Source organism: Channa argus, chromosome 3 (genome assembly GCF_033026475.1).
Source record: "Channa argus isolate prfri chromosome 3, Channa argus male v1.0, whole genome shotgun sequence".
In the NCBI taxonomy this organism is placed as follows: Eukaryota; Metazoa; Chordata; class Actinopteri; order Anabantiformes; family Channidae; genus Channa; species Channa argus.
In genome coordinates, this window is record NC_090199.1 from 21,283,064 (window position 1) to 21,302,905 (window position 19,842).

Consider the following 19,842-nt stretch of genomic DNA (forward strand, 5'->3'; position numbering starts at 1 on the left):
ATGTTTACAGTGGGTGTAAAAATAGATCACCCAGTCTGAAAAAACAACCCTTGCTTCAAAAAACAAACTAATTTCCAGCTTCAGTTACCCAATACAGGTTACAACATGCAAATGAAAGAAAAAGTAGCAAGGTTTTTTTTTTTTTAATAAAGTTATTCAGGTTGTTTGTCCTTTCATTAATTTTCAGAGCTGCGGTTATTTATTTTTCACTTGTTTGTTTTCACCTGCATTGTGTAAACCATACTGTAAATTTTCATTTGTGTCTTTTCATCTCGGTGTGTGAAATACCAAAATTTGAATGGTTGCTGTTGCATTTCTAAATCCACTGTAGGTTATAGCCCTAGCATCACTTAGAGGAAGTACTCCCAGGTCTGACACCTAGATGTATATGCAAACTTTATTTTTGTAGATATAGTGCCCTCTAATGTCTGATCTTAAAAACAAATTGACCACATGGGAAGCTGAGGTTGATATAAAGATTAAAAACCAAGTCAAATTTGAACAAGTGCTTTAAGATGAAGCGTGAATTAACTACACTATACATTAAAACCTTTAACTTTACAATATATTCTCTTATTATGCATGTTTGTATATACATTATCTAGCAATATGAGAACAAAACTAGCGTATAAATTAACATGGTATATGTGGACCATGATATTTTACATCAAGATTCTTTTTCTTAACTTGGTGCACGTTATCCATCCTAACGATTGATACTGTTGAGGAATGAGGAACCAAATTTTAGTTTGAAGAATTTCAGTTTTATTTAGAGGCCATATATTTACAAAAATCAACAATATTTTCTACAACCCCAATTTAAAAAAGTTTAGGACGATGTGTAAAATGTAAATAGAAACTGCAATGATTTGCAAATCTCATCAACCCATATTTTATTCACAACAAAACACAACATCAGATGTCTGACGGTATAAAACGAACATTTCAGAGAGGCAAAGCCTCTCGAATGTAAAGATGGGCAGAGGTTCACCAATCTGAGATAAAAAAAAATATTTTAGAAAAACGTTTAATATAAAATTGTGAAGACTTTGAAGATTCCACCATCTACAGTATATAATACCATCAAAAGTTTCAGAGAATAAGGAGGAATCTCACAATGCACAAATGACGAGGCCGAAGGTCAAAACTGCATGTGATTTTTGGACCCTCAGGCATTAAAAACTGACGTGATTCTCTAGTGGACACCACTGCATGGGCTCGGGAACACTTCCAGAAATCACTGTCTGTGATCACAGTTCACTGTGCAATCCACAAATCTAAGTTAAAGCTGTATCCTGCAGAGAAGAAGCCATATGTGAACACGATCCATAAAAGCCGTCATGTTCTCTGGGCCAAAGTTCATTTAAAATGGTCTGAGGCAAAATGGAAAACTGTCTGTGGTCAGTTTACTCTAATTTGAAACTCTTTTTGGAAACCATGGACACTGCCCTTTGGACTAAAGAGCAGAAGGACCATCCAGCGTGTTATCAGCAGACAGTTCAAAAGCCTGCATCTCTGATGATATTGGGCTGCATTAGTGCCCATGGCGTGAGCAGCTTACACATCTGGAAAGGAACCATCAATGCTGAATAGTAGATAGAGGTTTTAGAGCAACATATGTTCCCATCCAGACAACGTCTCTTTCAGGGAACGCCACACATATTTCAACAACACAATGCTAAAACAAATACTGGATCCATCACAATAGCATGGAAGAGAGTCTGGGTGCTGAACTAGCCTGCCTGCAGTCCAAACCTTTCACTAATAGAAAACATTTGGCACTTCATAAAATAATAAAATCCGGCAAATAACACCCAGGACTGTTGAGCAGCTAGAATCCTGTATCGGACAAGAATGGGACCAAGTTCCTCTCCTAAACTCCAGCAGCTGGTCTCCTTACTCCCCAGACATTTACAGACAGTAATTTAAAAAAGAGGGGATGCTACAACGGTAAACATCAGCCTGTTCCAACTTTTTTTGAGATGTGGTCTGCCATCATATTCAAAATGAGCTAATATTTTCAATGAAACTCTAAAATGTCTGTTTCAATGTTATGTTCTATTGTGGATAATATATGGGTTGATGAGATCTGCAAATCATTGGATCGTTTTTATTTATTCATCCCAATTTTTACTTTTTAATTAGAGTATTATTATATCAAGATCATTTTTATTCTTTGGACAGAATAAACCATGAACACATCCATATAGATATATAATATAATATATGACCATTATTCTTCCCTTTTCCCTTCCTGAAATTTCACATAAAGAGTATGGCATCAACATATTCAGAAATGTACAAAAAAAAACAAAACAGCAAAACTCTGTGGTAGACCTGTGCTCTAGGTGCAGTGTCCATCAGAGTTTTCATCACCACTGGTTGGTACGAGAAGGGGTTTGTGGAGGTCGCCTGTGTGAGAAGATCATGATGAGATGACCAGTTCATTATTGATAATAAGCAGATCAGATCAGACACTGGAGAAGACAAAACAAATCACATACCTTTATTTATTCCTTTACATCTGGAAGAGCACCCCCCCCCAAATAAAAGTGTAACACTATCTTTACTTCGTTACCACTTGCAACCACAGTTACCATGGTGACCCACATCTCAATCATACTGTAAGGGGAAGGTCAAGCAAGGCTGCACACAGAAAAGGCAGTCGTCCACGGACCACAGGGTCAGTGGTTCGATTCTCGGTCCTTCCTGGCTACATATGGAAGTATCCTTGGGCAAGACACCGAACCCCAAGTCGCTCCTGGTGGGCCAGGTGAGCACCTTGCATGGCATCGGCGTGTGAGTGAGTGTGTGTGTGTGAATGAAAAGGAAAGCGGTGTGGAGAAAAGCACTATATAAGCTGCCATTTACCATTTACAAAACACCAAAGAAATGAATAAGAGCATGTCATAGAACAGGAAGAAGCACCAGCCAACACACTCTCTTTTTCTATTGTTTTATTCAGTCCATCACCTCATATACCTTCTGAAAGCGAGGCCCAATTTGTTACATAAACTCTTTTTTTAATTTTGTTCTCAATATTTGATCATTTGTAAGGGAAATTAGTTTTTCTTGTGGCACTCGAGCAGTGGTGGGAGGTAACTGTCAGTAGGTGTTTGACTGGGCAAGGTTATCCTTACCTCTGTTACTGTATAAATATCAGCAACACACTAGAGAACCACTGCATCATGTTTAACTGGTCAACCAAAAAACAAACCAACATCACTTAAAAAAATTAAGCTAAAAAAAGGCCAAAACGGATCAACAATAAATCAATTTGAATGCTGGCTGTATAAATCTAACAACACGAATAATTTTTTTTTTTAATCACAAAGTGCTGTTCACTAAATGAGGTGCTTAGTGTGTAAGATAACTGAAGACATTAGCAGGTATACAACTCACAAAAATGACTTCTATAAGAGTTTTTTTAGCATTATACAAAATGTTATGAATCACATGATGTTTTACGATACATTTAATTTTGAATGAAACGCATGATTCAAAATGACTTGCTGGTTAGGGTTATACCCTTTAAATCGATAGAATCATCAAAATGATCCCTTTTCATATTGCTAAAAGCAGGAAATTTCAGAAAGTCAAAATTACAAAGAAAGTGTTTTGGAAACAGACTGAAACAGCATCAGAACAACAGTTACAGTAGGGTTGTAGTTTGTAGTTATAGGAATATACACAAAACAGGTGTAAACATAAAGAAATGTGGTGGCTGTCGGTGTGTGTGTGTGTGTGTGTGTGTGTGTGTTGTGTGTGTCTGTCTAGTCAAGCAGGGAGGGCTCTGACGGACGTATGACAATGGGTCGGTTGGGAGCAGCCGGAGGTCTTCTGCTGCAGGAAGACAGAAGAGACAAAGGAGGGGAGGTTCGAAGGAAAGTGGGTAGAGAAGAAACATGCAATACATTATAGAGTCACCGACCAATGATTCCCAGACCACTAGAAGCCAGAACATACAGTGCATAGTGTATCCCTTCACAACACTCTTCCAGCAGTTTTCCCCAGCAACTATTCACCAACCAAAGCCACAAAAGCCATCAAATAGTGTGTGTGTGTGTGTTTTTGTGTGTGTGTGTCTGTGCAAGCACGGTTTTACCTGGGAATCCCTGGTGGCAGTGCAGGAGGCACCCGAGCTGGCCTTGATGGGACAAGAGGCACAACACCAGAGTTGGGATCGCCAGCATAAGCCACCTGGCTCACTGGGGGGCCTGGTCGAGAAGGCACAGGTGGTACTCCAAAAGCTGGGGAGGGGTTGAGGGGGGGTGGAGGACCGGGGGTCGGTCCCCTCACTGCAGGGGGTCGACTGGGAGGATTCATTGTGGCTGAGGCTGGACGGGACGCTGGAGGACTGGAGGACGACACGAGGATTGATACAACTTTGAAAGGCATAGGTCAACAAGATTGTAAGTCAACATTCTCTAAAGTCGTGTTACTTAAATCTTTAATGAAGGTTTTGTCAGTACTGATACTGTAATCTGCAGAACTTCAACTAAACCATCGTTAAACATTATCCTCGCTCTCAGAACTTCCTTCATAGTAAGAACTTTTTTTATACCCACCCATCTCTGTGTTCTACTTTTTCTGCATCACTATAAAGTTTTCCAGTGTTTTTTTCATCTTACCTTGGATCCTTGGCTATCCAGTTGTCATCTACCGGTGGAGGCACTGGGGTAGAAATAGTGGTGGTGCTGATGTCTCCAATGATGACCAGAGCCTCTTTCAGAGCGTGATACATCCTCAGCATCTCATCTCTCCTCTGGGCCTGCTCTGCTGACTCTTCCATTAAACTACCCTGGTCCCCGCTTGAGTACAGGTAGGCCAGCAGCTCAGAGTGGATAAAGTCTTTCACCTGGTAATGGTAAAGCAAAAAAAGGGAGGGAAGAGCACTTAAAATGTACAGCCGGAGGGACTGGATATATAAACATTCAACTTAACATTTTTCTGCTTTCAGACCTTGAAAGTGAGTAAAGCCAAAAGCAAAAAGGGAGACAAAGCAGAACACATACACTGTTGATCATGAGGTGCATGATGGTCTTGGGCATGAGGTCTCTGATAGACTTGTTGACAATGCCAATGTAGGAGTCCACAAGGTTGCGGATGGTCTCCACCTGCCGTTCCAGCTGCGGGTCCATGGACACGGTGTCACTAGGGTTCATTGCATCTTCATTGTCAGGCTGGAGGAGACCAGGGCACAGACAAAAGAGACAGATGAGAGAAGAGATGCTGATGCAGAAGCATTGATGTGCACATTTGTTTCATGTGTGTGAGTGTTCTGCAATATTTTTAACTGAGAGTGGATCAGCTCAAAGCATTTTGTTCATGTGCAACATCTTTTTAGCTACCCTCCCTAAGGTGGACACGTCTGGAAACACCACTTTTTAAAGTTATTAACATGTAAATGTTTTTGTAAATACGCTGAATAAACGTGTGGAAGGTGAAGAGTGGATAGCTGCACCAGCAGAGCAGTAAAGGTTGACTGGAAGTATTTGGGTATGACTACACAGTGACGCCCTATTGTACAAACAGCCGACAGCCACCATTTGTTTTTTTTTTATACCTTTAAATATCCTTTGGCTAAATTCAGACACACTGGAGTTCTTTATAAATACATATGGTAAATGACCTGCAGTATTTAAAATATGAGTATGTTCTTATGCACCTGATCTTTCTCTGGGTAAACACCAGCTCTGAGAAACGAAGCCTTCCAGCTGTCAACATCCTCCTGAGTGTCACACGCCAGCTCAATCTGACGCAGATCTTTATACACATTTCTATAGGACATATTAAGCAAAATATTAAACAGATGGATGCCATTAACATTAACATTTTAAAAGAACACAGGATGCACACCTCTGTTCAGTGTTGAAAATGGCAAACACGTGTTTGCTGGACATGAATCCTTTCTCCAGATCCCTCAGCTTCAGGTTGTCCAGAGGCAGCATGTACTTCTTCTCTTTCTCCTAATGAAACAAAGTGGTTTAGTAAAAACAAGAGCAAAATTTCCTTGAACTTACTCTCGATTCAAGAAACTCACCTCCTCATCTTTGTACCAGGAGAGAGACTCAGCAGTCAGGACAAACCAGTACTCCCTGGATCCTCCCTTCATGATACTGATGTTGATGGTGAGCCAGCCTCTGCGGATCACCTGCACACAGGAGTCCTAAAGTTGACTAAACTACATTCATATATACACTTTACCGCAAGAAAATAAAATTTCTTTTTCCATGTAAAAAGACAAGGTACAACAGCACTGAAAAAAGCACAACTAAAGCAACAATTAAAGTACAACAGTATTGTACAAAAAGAAATTTCTGAGACAGTCTCCTAATAACGCGGTATAAAAAAAAATATTTGAGAGCTATGCTGTCAAATTGGAGAAACATCATGGACTGTTGTTATGCTGTTATGTTTTGTATTGTGGGATTTGTACTGTTTTTTTGTGGTGAATAAAAGACAGTAACAAAAATAAATATATAAATAATAAGATAAATAAATAAAGATTGAACAAAATAAAAAAAGCTTAAAAAAACAAAACAAAATAAAAAAAAGCCTAAAAATACATTACAGTCAAAAATGCATTAAATGTTCACACAGTGAACATTTTTGATTAATTGCATTAATCAAAAATGTATTTTTAGGCTTTTTTATTTCGCAAACTACAACTATATAACATTATGACATCATTCTAGTGCATAATGAGTTTGACTGGCAATGTGCAGTGGGCTGCACGACACGGTATGAAAATGGGTTAAGAACATGTTATTGGCATATTCGATGGTTGGGAAACTTTCTGTAGAATGAATGTGCACCATTTTGATATGATGCTCGTGGTACATGAATATGTGTAACTGTTTCGCTTCCCTATGTTTCATCATAAAGTGTAAATGTTGTTTCTGGATATGGTTTGAGTGAACGTTTGACTTCCCCACCCACCCAAAGGGGAAGTGGGTGCGGGGAGTACGACACTTACAAGAATTACTGGGCCATAAAAAGGAGGAAGAGAAGCAGAGAACAAGGAAAGAGAAATCAAGAGCATAAACAAGAGGGGGACAGACAACAGTGTGAAGCAATAGCTATGATGCAACTAAAAAAGTGAGTTTTACTGTTTAATCACCTGGTTGGGCATGACTCTCTTCTTGGTAGCATTAGCAGCGGTCCGTTGTTGGGCACTGCAGAAAAGGGGTTCAATAACATAAACTAGGGGATTTTACAGTATATTGAATAAAATAATTCAATTCAACAATCCAAGAATGAAGGAACAGCCTAATAAAACCACCTATCATTATATATTTGGATATGACTAAGGTTGCTGCTAATCATTAGAGTGAAATATTAACATCCCTTTGTGCTGAAAGGGCAAAAAGAGTCAAACAAAAAGTGTTTTTTTACTCAACATAATATTTAATGCACATACAGCTAGTGTGAATTTTCTTTCATTATCTGAAGTAACACAAATGGTCAAGAAGTGTATGAAAAGATATTTACAGTAATAAAAAGAAAACTATATCACTGCAAAGGTTTGAACCCCTTTAATAAACCCTCTAAGTAATTAACTTTCAATATGTAAAATCAAGAGTCTGATCTTTAAAAAAAGATGTCAACACCTAATGTTTGATGAGTGGCACCAGGTCCATTAAATTAGGCTTTAAATCAAATTACTTCTGTCAATTATTATACATTATAGTAATAGTATTATTATAATAATAATAATATTATTATTATCAAATGTGTCAAAGAAAAGCATCAAATCCACACGTTTGGTAACAAGCAGCTAATAGTCTCTGTAATAGTCTCTCTAGTATTAAAATGATAATAAAACAAAAAAATATTCAACAGTTACTTTAAAATACACTACTATGTATCATCTAATTTACTGGACTGGAATTTCCTCCACAGTCCAAAGACATGTGTGTTAGGTGTGTTGTCCCTAAAGTAGACTGGAGAACTGAGTGTACCACGTTTCCCCCACTGACACCTTTAAGTAGTAGTAATACTTCAGGTGCATAGAGCTTCTGCATTTACTGGAATGTGGACACATTAACAATACAAATAGTGTTGTTGTGTGCACCCAACAAGAACAACTTCTTACAGCACAGACATGCAAAAAGTAACACTCACTAGTACTGGTCTTAACAACCTTATCCTTAGGGCTGCTTAATTCTTTGTGGCATAAATTCAGCAAGTTCCTGAAAACAATCTTTAGAGATACTGTGCCATTTTGAGATGAGAGCATCACACAGTTGCTGCACATCCATTACGTGAATCCCCTATTCCACAACATGCCAAATGTGCTCTACTGGATTGAGATCTTTAAGTAATCATTATGTTGAAGAAACCAGTTTGAGATGATTTTAGCTTTGTGACATGGCACGTGAACCTGCTGGAAGTATCCATTAGAAGATGGGTACACTATGGTCATAAAGGGATGTGGGAAGCCAAAAGTGTCCATCACCACCTGAACTGACAGAATAGAGCTATGCTTTCATGTTGCTCAGACCAAATTTGAACCCTACCATCTCAATGTTGCAGAAGAACATAAAACTTATAAAACAACCTAAAGTTCTTCCAGTATTCTATCTTCTATTGACCCTGCATTAAGAAGCATTTGAAAAAGTGTACATAATGAAAGTGGCTGGTGAGTGTATTTATGTGGGAGTTCAGAAACATTGTGAGTTATTTAAACAGTTTGTCCACTAGAGGGCACAAGCAAAAAAAAAACTGCTATTGTACTTGAGGGTCCACTATCAAAATGGTAATACAAACAACAGTTTTTGGCCAATACAATATTGCCAAGCGTCAGTCAAGCTACAGTAATGTTTTGTATAACAAGAAAGTTTCAATGAAGTTCACATTTTTTTAATTTTAATGCCTCCAGATTTGATCCCTGTGCATTGGCTGATGTATGATAGCAAGAATCTCTGCTGACACCTTTGCTGATCCTGATTCAATAAGTCACCTACACAAAATGAGTAGTTATGTCTTACTTGGCAAATCCAATGAAGTCCTCATGGTTAGTGTTGATGTAGGAGAGCTCGATGTCGATCAACAGCAACACCTGCATGCAAAACATGGCACGTGGTATGTAAACAAAGAAGTGAATCTGTAGAAAAATACACAGTGTATTTCCATTTCCAACCCATACACACACACATTTTCATATGTAATGGGGACTTTACACTGACTTACTGTACATTCAATTCCTAGAGACTTACCCAAACCTTAACCATAACCTAAACTTTCCTAACCCCAAACTTTAAATCTAAAGATTCTCTCTCTCACACACACACACACACACACACACACCTGGTCTTTGGTCTTGCTGTCTCTCTCTCTGATGTAGTTGGTGACGATCCTGTCCATCTCTTCTCTGAGTCGAGGGTATGAACCCAACTGTAGATACACACATACACACACACACTGCTGCAGGCACCGTAATTATAGAAATGTACACATTCTGCATGCAGGCTTACACAGCACTGTAAACACACTGTGTGTCTTAATAACCAGCTACACCCAAGAATCTGCAATATACACTACAAATGCAAATAAGAGATGTCACAATAATGGACTAAGGAGGCATGCAGCGACAAGTTCCCTATCAGCCTGAGATTTCTTACCATCTGAGGATGTTATCGAATTTGTGTTATTACAAGTGTAAAACAGTAAATAAAAATCTGCATTATGATATCAGATCTCAAGCTGATAGTGAATTTCAACTAATCCAGGAGAAGAAAAGATCAGGTTAGAGGTCAAAAGAAGATAGATTGTTTTCGGTGGGGTGTATTATAATATTGGTGTAGAGCATGAAACAGTGTGAAACACAGAAAAAAAATACATGAATGTTTAATGACACGACAAGACAAAAAAACAAAAACAAAAACAGCCAAAACTGTGCCAATTCTAAGCAGCCAAATTTTTTAATAGTGACAGTGGGGTTTGATTTTCTAAGTGAGGGGTGAGGGGTTGTTAAATCACCAGTCTCAGTTCAAATAAGGTGAGTGGGCTGGTACAGAACAGAAGGGGCCCAGAATCAGAACAGGGGTGGGCTCTTATGACATGTCATTAAAGGGGGGAACGACAGGGTGAGATGGGTGCTGGGTGAAGTCTAAAAGCAGCAGTGAGGGGAAACAACAAACACTAGACAGTGACAACATGTGATTTACACATTTCTTTTCATCACTCTCTGCTTGCACTTATTTTTCCCCTCCATTCCCTCCTCTGCCTATCTTTGCCTGTGTTCATCACTTTTTAGTACCTGTCCTTCCACTGTTCCTGTTTACCTTTTCAGTGCACTTCCTGATTACAGCAACAAGCTCGGTGATGACGAGGTCAACGCATTTCAGACAGGGGTCTTTCAGCTTAATGATCTGCTTTTTCACTATTGCTTCAAACGCCAAGTCAGGGGTGAACAGGCCTGTCCTGTAGCGAGGCATCGTGTGAGTTTGAGGTTTAAGGTCAGGTGAAAAAGGAGGTGGCGAAGCATGGGCGGGGATGGTGGTAGAATCAAGAAAGCCCACATTGGATGGAATAGTATGAAAATGTGAGAAAACAGAGTTTTGGGAAAGAAAAGAAAGATGAAAAATGAGGAAAACAGGCAAAAAAAAGTTAGTTCTATTTCATGTTCAGAACAGAAACAAGCTGCATGTTCTCAAACGTGTTCATTGCAATTTAAGCCTCCTACATATGTGTATGTTTAAGTTACAGCTTTCTAGCCATGTCAGCAGTGACCCCAACTGGTCATGGCAGATAGTCGCCCACCCTGAGCCTGGTTGTGCTGGAGGTTTCTTCCGTTAAAGGGAGTTTTTCCTCTCCACTGTTCGAGGGGGAAATGTTGGGTTCTCTCTAGAAGTAGTCTTGGCTTTCTGTAAAGTGCCTTGAAATGACTTTGTTTTGAATATAACTATGCATTGCATAATCTATGCAAATACAGTTGAATTGAATTGAATTGAACATCTGCCTAACACTGTTTTCTTTTTGGACACATCTGTAGTTTGTATTTAGTGCTGAATAACACTTTTCAGCACGCTGCTATTAGCATTCAGCTCACAGCCTCACAGCACCACTAGCATGGATGTAGACTCTTAGTCGTGTTCAGGCTGTAGCTGAAAATTATGTGTGCAGCTTGATTTGCAATGTACCTGTACAGGAATGTTTACCAGCCCTTCTGTTTCTGACCACACAGCCACTCAGAGACACCACCCCAGTACAGCCAGAATAGCCATACAATCAAACATCACAATTTATTGTGTAGAATTTATTCAAATTAATTTGTAATAAAAAACAATAAAAAAAAATACACCTATAAGTTTACATCACTGTTTGGTGAGTGGCCACTGGCAGCACTAAAGTTGACCAGTCTCTGTAGTGTGTATGCACAGATGTGGCAGCCATGCAGGAGACCATGCAGTGATACCTTATTGGTGCACTGTCTGACTGTGTTGATCAGCTCCTGGATGACCAGGTCGATGCATTTCACACAGGGCTCTTTCAGCTTAATGATCTGCTTTTTCACTATGGCCTCAAACGCCAGGTCAGGGGTGAACAGGCCTGTCCTGGAGGACATACAGACAAGACAGACATGGAGACATGGAGACATGAAGCAGGAGAGGGAGGTAGACACACAGAGGAGTGTGGGACTGGCACACACATAGGGAAGACATGAGCAGACCACAAAGAAGGCCACATGAGGAGTGGTGGAAGAAAACTTGGAGATCGTGTAATGGAAGACAGATACAAGAACAAGCAAACAAGAAGAATAAATAAAAACTGAGCACGCATGGAAGGAAATAAAACAGAGGAGCCAGCACGCTAAATCGCAACATGGACAAACATTGAAACTTACAAGCAGAGAACACTGTGGGTCAAACAAAAATGTAGACAGACAGGGAAGCAGACAGACATGAGATGTTTCGTTTCCAGGCTGTCTCAACTTGCCTGACTCCATGGATGTTTTTGATGGCATAACTGATCTCCTTCCTCAGCTCCTTCTCGTCAAACTCCATCTAACACACAACGCAGAAAAGCTTAGACTTTATTCATTCTATGCCAAATTAAAACCACTTGCTTTTTAATGCCAAGCTGACTAAGGCACACACCCAGACACTCACAAAGCGCGTCATCACGCTTAGAACTTGAGCCACATGTTTATCCTGGAATTTATTAATAATTCAAACGTTAGTCACCTTCACCAACTCGAAAGGAAAGCGCTCGTGAAATATGCGGTTGATCTTTGCTCCACCAGACAAGTTGGACGTGTCCACCTGATCCCCAGATCCTTCAATGCATTTCTCAAAGTCCACACCAAACTGCTGCACCATCCTGCAGAGTTTACATAATACAATAATAAAATAGCACAATATAAAACTGTATTTTTAATGAATGTATTTGTCTTTCAGTGAGTACTGACTGCAGCAAGGCCTTGGTCTTGCGTGTAGGGTCATCTGGACGGAAGTTCTTGTACTCCTCCACCTCTTTTTCTAGTGATAACAGCTGGCTTTGAAGCTTACTGCGTAGCCCTGGTAACGTGTCGCGGATGTGGTTGGTAAGTTGCTGGAGGAAAATAGCAGTAAAATAATATTTAAACATTTGATTTTAAGATAAAACAGATGCACTGTGGAACAAAAGCCTGTTGAGGCACAATATTTCTCATCTTGGAAAATGGCTCACAAAAAGAAGCTTAAAGTACAAATTATTGGCCACATAAGGAGCATCTGAACGATGTGTTTGTGTATATGATATGTAGCTCTACTTCCTTGTTATGAAAACACTGAATCTGTAATAAGAGACACTGTGTGTATGTCACCTGATTGAGAGTCTTCTGGAGGTGTGGTGTGCCCATGCGCTCAGCAATGTGTCTGTATGCAGGGTGAGACAGAAAGAACTTTCTCTCAGCAGCCAAAGCAGCACGAATGTCTTTCTTTCCGTCGATGTCCTTTTGACTGCGGTTCACAACACCAATGTAACCTAAAGACATATATGGAAAAAGTACAGCTTAGCTGAAGGACCAGAGAAGAACAAATATTACATGTTCATGCCTTTAGGTTATGAAAACATTTGTTTTCTGGCCCCTATAACTGTGAAGTTGTTGAGCTGTTCGGTTGTTGTATATAAAAACAGTGTATACGTGCTACAGAACAGAACAAATACTGACAGTTCTGTGCTGTATGTGTGCACGTGTCTGATAAAATATCTGAATACCGGTTCCTGGCTGCAAATATCTGTGAGCTAAGATATGAATGTGGGTTAGTGATAGTGATATCTGGCAACTGTGAGCATGTTCACAAAAACTGTTAGTGGATTTTTATCTGAAGGCTTGTGTACTTTTAACAGTAACTGGTTGGTTGTGTGGCTCCATTAATGCATCTCTCTATTTAAAATGTGGTCTCACCTCTGCGGAGTGGCAGTAATTTGTTTTCCAGGATGTCTTGTGCGTCTGTCCCCTCATCCATTAGGTCCAGTTTTGTTATAACACCAATTGTCCGCAGACCTAAAATACAATGAAAATTAAATGGCTGTTTTAAAATGAATGGCTGTGTCCAGAATCACCAGCTACTCACTATATAGGCTGTTTGCCGTTTTGTAGTAGTGTCTGAATGTTGAGTATGTAGCTCTATCCAATACTGTGAATAAGTGAGTAGAGGGTAATTTCAGACACAGCCAATGTTCTGATAATTACACGCACAGAACTTAATTACATCAATTTTGCAGTTACATAAACATCCTATGTTGAATTTACCAGGTGCAGTAAATAGTGTCTCACTATCTTGTTCTCAGTGTTATATTAGCATGAGCGTGATATATTTTTGTAAATATGTCGTTTGTTTTAAGTATGAATATGAACTTCACAATGCAACTTTGTCGTAACACTACTGAGTTTTTGTGGTTAGCACCGATATTAAATCAGACAAATTGTAACAGAAGAGGGGGATTACAACCTAGTGTCACCGTTAATGTTAGTGTTAATTTTGAGTGGGACAAAAAAATTAATAAAAAGCACCAGAGTTGTTAAAACCCTGCAATATTACTGCAGCTCTTCGTTCTGCATTGTTGTTTGGTCCCTTTGTCGGTTCACTTACACCTTCCACTCAAACTGCGACTATTACGACAGGTGTGTAAAAGTACATCACACTCAGCAATGACAGGGGGAGACAAAATAATCCAAGTACTTATTGTTGCTTTAAATTGTTTACAAACTGGTCCTTTTGTAAGACTGCTAACCATCATGTAGCACGATTTAGCATTTAAGTCATTATCCATGAACCTGCAGAACAAGCCTGTAGCTTGAAATGGTTCACAACATTCACAACATGAAGGAGTGTCAAAGTTGGAGCTAATTAAATGTAATTATATCACTAGTAATCTTACTCAATATGTCTACGCTGTGAGGAAATGCTTTAATAATGTAACCATTAATTATTCAGATGAGCTGCCTAGTGCACTGATGCAAAGATTAATGGAAAAAGGAGAGCTAATAGCTGCAAGATACAGACATTAGCACAGAAAAGCAATTATCTTTGCACCAAATTAGAGCAAAAATGGTTACATTTAGAAAGTGGGTAACACATTTAGAGAAAAGGTAACAAATGCAGATTAGCGAGAGTAGCATGCTTTCCTCAAGGTCTCATGCACACACAGCCACACACATCCCCTACCCTGAGGGTCCACCTCTTTGGCAATCTTGAGAGCATCAGAGTTGGCCAGGTCAGTGTTAGCTGGGGTGACAGCCAGGATAAGACAGCTGTCCTTGGTGATGAACTGCAGCAGCATGTCTCTGATCTGGAACTCAATGTCTGGAGGCTGGTCTCCGACAGCTACTTTGGTCATACCCGGCAGGTCGATCAGGGTGAGATTCAGCACTAAGTGACATCGATAATGTGATAGAAAAGAAGGAATCAGTCAGACAGAGGTTGAAACTTTCAACTGCATGCATGAGTCTGTATATATGTGTGTGTGTTACCATTGGGGGAGTAGACACGGAGGTTGATAGGAATGGGGGAGATGCCCTTGTTGGCTCCAGTGATACGGTCTGTCTCTGCTTCAATCTCCTGACGGACCTCATCAAAGTCCACAAACTTGCGACCTTTACAGTGCAGGAACTCTGCATATTCTGCGTGGTGAAAATGAGAGATTTAGACAGGAGTTCATGTGTAATCTGTACTAATGATTGACCTACATTATAACCAAATCATTCACTTTTACCATATGGACAGTTCATTTTTACTTGTATTTGTTTTTATTTAAACTTTAAACAAAATTTCTGCTAAATGTATATGTTGAGTTTGGCTACAGGCACTTGACATGTTTTGAAAAGTCTGGATTTCTTTCCCAGCTGTTTGACTCGTGTTTATAACTTACCTGCTTTACTATTAACCAGCTGAAGGATGAGAGGACGTCGAGTGACAATTCCAGATCCTCTGGGCAGAAAATCCCTGATAAAGAGACAAAATTACACACACACACACACACACACACACACACACACACACACACACACACACACACACACACACACACACACACACACAGGTTAGGGACAAAGACATTTACTGATATTTGACTGCTCTCAACAAAGTAAAGTTTCAAGCTCAGAAATTGCTCCTTAGTGCATTTGATTACACATTTAGGCTTTTTACCCGAGAGTGTACATTATAAGGTTTAAGACTAACTTACAGCCCTGTTTAAAAACCCTCTCCCTCTGTTTGCCTCTCTCATTATATACAGTACATGTTCATTTGAATGGAAACTCTCGTTCAATAGAGTTGTGATCATTTCCAGGTCAACGGCTGCACATCTCTCCAGGCCATGAGGTTTTTAATGTGTTTGTCTGTCTCTGTTTGCCTGTTTGTGAGCTCCTGTCTGTTAGGTCAGCGGTAAACACAAGAGTTTTAATGTAAGGTAATCGTAGCACACATTCACACACACGTTTAAACGTATACCAAACCATTTGACTTCTTTCCACTGCTGACAGTGCACTTAGGATGTTACACAACTATGATTCCCATCCTCTTTTCATATATCTTCCTGTCACTTGTGAAACCACATGAACACTAAGATTACCAATAAAACCATTAATCCCACGTAACGTTTTTTTTACTGGACCAAATGACTGAAAAGACAATTCAGTATAACCTTTAACTGATCTAATTAAGCAGAAAACAATAAATGCTTTAATCAGTAAAAGAAGTGACGCTTAGTTACAGCCCTGACTGATTCTAGTTATCCAAGAATGACTCCTATTCAGAGCATTACACCTCTGCATGTCAGTAGGCTAATTACCAAAGATGAAAACCCTTCTGTTTGTATATGGTACCCAGTGTGTCATATACACATGACAGTGCAGCTGGTGACATCACTGATGACCCCAGCACAAACACATCAATGCCCCTACTGTCTCCTCCAGCCACTGCTTGGGGCTCACAGACAAAAGCCAACAGGAAAAAAGGGAGACATGGCTGCCTAATCAACATTCCCTATCACTTGGGAAAATAAATGAAATCATTCTTAAATGAAGGGGACTAAAACTGTGCTCTTTCTGGGCACCGTCACTTAGAGCAAAAATATATATAACCATCTACACCAGATCTAGCAAACACAACCATGTATTCTCCCGTTTCCTTTTCCACATGAGCTGATTTATGCCAAGCCCTGTGGTGGAATGTTATGACTGTGAAACAAACTGTCAAAGTGATTCTTTCCGACATTACACATTAGAAACTGAGCAGACTGACCCAACACATGGCATTAATGCTGATTTGCTGGTATTTGTCATTAGGAAGGAGCCCTGACTGGAACTCATTCATCAACCTCCAAAAAGAAATTCAGCAGCATTGGCACACACAGAGAGAAAAACCCTGCTGGTTGTATTTGTACTGCCAGTGTAGCTCTAATAAAGACTTATTCTGGCCCTACCAACAACTTATTTGCACTTCACTCTTGAAAAGTAAAACATTGACCCGATTTATGTAAAATTGGGGTTGTAAAGACATCTTTACAGGCCGCGCTTTACGAGGGCGAGGAATCTCAAGGAGAAACAGCTGTTAGTAAATGGTTGACATGAATCACCGAGTACACATGACTGTGTTCACAGATAAGCTGAGAAAATTCATTTTTAACTCGACAGGTTCATCATATGGATCTCTCGACTAAAGTCTCTCTTACACCGCCCTTTTCCAACCCATTCCTTCCAAGTGTCTGTGTCTCGATCTACAGATGTTTTCATGCGTAAAATGCGTATCTATCGATCATGAATAGCTCAACTCCGAAATGGAAAGAATCCGTCTGGTAAAGAAAACATTAGGAACTGGGAGGCTCCGACACACGGAGTGCGTAACTAAGTGCTTAGTTGGCGACTTTTACGCAAAAGCTCGGCGCAGTTTGTATATAAAACACACTCAAGAGTCAAAAGCTACGCGCAATTTACAATGGTTCAATTGGAATGAATCCAAAGCTTCATATAAAGGGTCCAACCTCCCAACGAAATTCTCCAACACGGAGCTCTTCCCTGCACTCTGGCCGCCGACGACCGCTATCTGCGGCAGGTCCAAGTTGCAGCTCTGGCCGATGGAGCTGAAGGCGTCCTGGAGCTTGTTTATAAGGGGAATGAGTTCTTCCATCCCCCGGTTACCCATGATGGGTTCTCCCCTGTTCCCCTCTCCGGGTTAAATAAGAGCCCCGTTTTCCAACGACCCAAAACTTCCCAGATGGCTCTGCTGTCCGTCACGGCCTCTGTGGGTTTATTTCATTACAACATAAAACAACAAAGAGTCCAAACTGCCGTCGGAGATCTGGCGAGGCGAAAAACTCGATGACTGCACAATAAAAGTAGCCACATTAAACTGAAAACTTCTGTCACCATCCGGTCAGGCGACACCCAGCCTCCGCCGGAGATCGTGGCTCCGCCTCGGCCGACACGGTCCTCAGTCATAGGTCAGCGGGGACGTCCGTCAGTTTACGCCGGCAATTTTCCAATACAATTTTTGTGCTTCACAATTAGGAAGAGGTCAGAAAATTACAACTCGAAATTACAACTTGCATTTGCTTCACCACCGGCTGTATTTGTTCCTATGTATTTAAATTCAGTTTGTGCTCGTTTTATTTTACGTGTCTGCATTGAATCAACGTGTAGCACTGCTTAAGATGATAAAGTCTAGAGATAAAGTTTACTTGCATACTCACTAGTGAGTGAACCAGATAACTGTTTTGTTTTCCACCTGCAGCATCCTTGGCTTTGGCTGTATTTTAGTGAACTCTTCATATTTGCCCCATTCATTTGCCGTTGCCCCTATTTGTATCAAGTGCGATGAATCGTTTTGAATCCATTATTTTATCCTGGTTGAAATCTGACGTGCTTCTTCACCTAAAGACTCTGTACTGTTTCAATAATACAAGAAGAACATATGTATGTATGTGGTAGAACAAGCGCGATTTCCTCAATCACCTCACGATCACTGACAGTCACGTCTTAAACCACAAGGTGGTGCTGCAGAGCCAAACTAGTTGGAAAAATACGTCACTTCAAGTTAAAGCAGGGTTGTAAAATGTATTGAATTAGGTTTTTTTCCTCTTCTACTAAGATTTATTGGCCTGTGTTTGCTCTGTGTTGGGTTATGGTGTGTGTGCATTTAGGATGTACAAGGGATGTGAGCAAGTACAAAATAGTGTCATGAGGTATTTTCTAGAAGAAAATAAATTGTCCCCAGCTGCAGCAGAAGGGAGGAGATATGGGGTATGAATCCTGTGAAGTAAGATGAGAGGTTTGTAGGGGGAGGTTGTGGAATAGATTGACTGGTAACAATGAGATTGGATTACATAAGAAATACTTATGCAGTAAACACAAACATGGTGCAGAATGTGTGCACACTTTATTTTTAAAAGTACAATGTGGGTATGCAAATGTTCAAAAAGAAAGAGTAAATATTAGTTTGATTAAAGTATCTCGGTTATTTAAAATAATTGAAATTTTGACTAAGCTAAAAGTAAGAATGTATGACTTCATTAAGACAGATTTCATTGTAAATTATGTGAAATATAATCTGCCCAGAAAATCTTAGTGCCCAGTTAAGATGTGGCATTTTACCCCTGCATTTTGAAACAGGATGTAAGGCTGGTACTGAAGATCATGATCACAAAACTTAGAAATACCTAGAAAATTATAAACACGTTTTTAAAAAAGTGAATCAAATATTAATAATATTAATATCTAATATTCTTAACTGTTTAGTTGTTTTGTTTTGACAAACTGTGCAGCTGTACAGAGAGAGAGAGAGAGAGAGATGTGAAATGACAAATTTGTTTACATATAGCCGGCCTCACTTTCTTAAAGTTGGCCTTTTACATTGACCTATAAAAAAGATCAAAGCTAGTAACAGTCACATACTTAAAGCTATTGCTCATAAAAGTAAATCCGTTAACATGTGTAAGGTAGCACATAACATAAGTTTAAACAACTTTGTCTGAGATCCAATCTGTGTATAGGAGACATATAAGCGATAAAAGTGGTAGTAGTCTTTACAGTGAGTCATTAAACTGGGCATAATTATCAAGCGTGTCACATGAAAACATTCTGACATGTTGAACTACAGCAACCTAAATGTCCTGCTTTATGAATGTTTGTGTTCATAACTATACAAATATAGTAATTTTATTCATTAACAGAGAAGTTGAAAATACTACTGCAATGCATTGTTACTGTGTCACTGCTTTGCACGCTGTAAAGCGGGAATATGGTTACCTGTTTGCCAAGTATTTCCGTTTTTTGTGAAAAAGGTCTACTATTCCCAGTTTTTCCAGTGTATTTAAATCTAAATTCAACCGATAAAGCTTCATCATAGCACA

General features: G+C 39.6%; 1 protein-coding gene across 5 annotated transcripts; it reads right to left on the reverse strand.

Annotated features, from left to right (window-relative positions):
• Window positions 1–1,484: 1,484 nt before the first annotated feature.
• Window positions 1,485–17,895, reverse strand: LOC137123687 (dynamin-2-like). Of its 5 annotated transcripts, none has more exons than XM_067497798.1 (20): window positions 17,476–17,895; window positions 15,364–15,437; window positions 14,966–15,115; window positions 14,661–14,864; window positions 13,397–13,495; window positions 12,812–12,972; window positions 12,416–12,558; window positions 12,192–12,327; window positions 11,944–12,011; window positions 11,423–11,561; window positions 9,313–9,399; window positions 8,994–9,064; window positions 7,124–7,178; window positions 6,044–6,154; window positions 5,860–5,969; window positions 5,669–5,780; window positions 5,016–5,183; window positions 4,632–4,858; window positions 4,106–4,357; window positions 1,485–2,412 (listed from the first exon to the last, which is right to left on the reverse strand). In XM_067497798.1, exons 1-20 carry the CDS (start codon window positions 17,634–17,636, stop codon window positions 2,373–2,375), a joined length of 2,568 nt encoding a protein of 855 aa, XP_067353899.1. In that variant the 5' UTR covers window positions 17,637–17,895; the 3' UTR covers window positions 1,485–2,372. The 5 variants fall into 5 exon arrangements, with proteins under 5 accessions (XP_067353899.1, XP_067353898.1, XP_067353896.1 ...); XM_067497797.1 differs by lacking the exons at window positions 1,485–2,412; window positions 11,423–11,561 and adding exons at window positions 2,943–3,840; window positions 10,290–10,428; XM_067497795.1 differs by lacking the exons at window positions 1,485–2,412; window positions 11,423–11,561 and adding exons at window positions 2,943–3,843; window positions 10,290–10,428.
• Window positions 17,896–19,842: the final 1,947 nt, after the last annotated feature.

Excerpts from the sequence above, each read along its gene's own strand:
- LOC137123687 (XM_067497795.1), bottom strand. The coding sequence starts at position 17,636 with ATGGGTAACCGGGGGATGGAAGAACTCATTCCCCTTATAAACAAGCTC. Across the intron at positions 12,973-13,396 it reads ATTACTGCCACTCCGCAGAG|GTTACATTGGTGTTGTGAAC; the intron begins GTGAGACCACAT and ends ATATGTCTTTAG. Across the intron at positions 6,155-7,123 it reads AGAGAGTCATGCCCAACCAG|GTGATCCGCAGAGGCTGGCT; the intron begins GTGATTAAACAG and ends TCCTGTGTGCAG.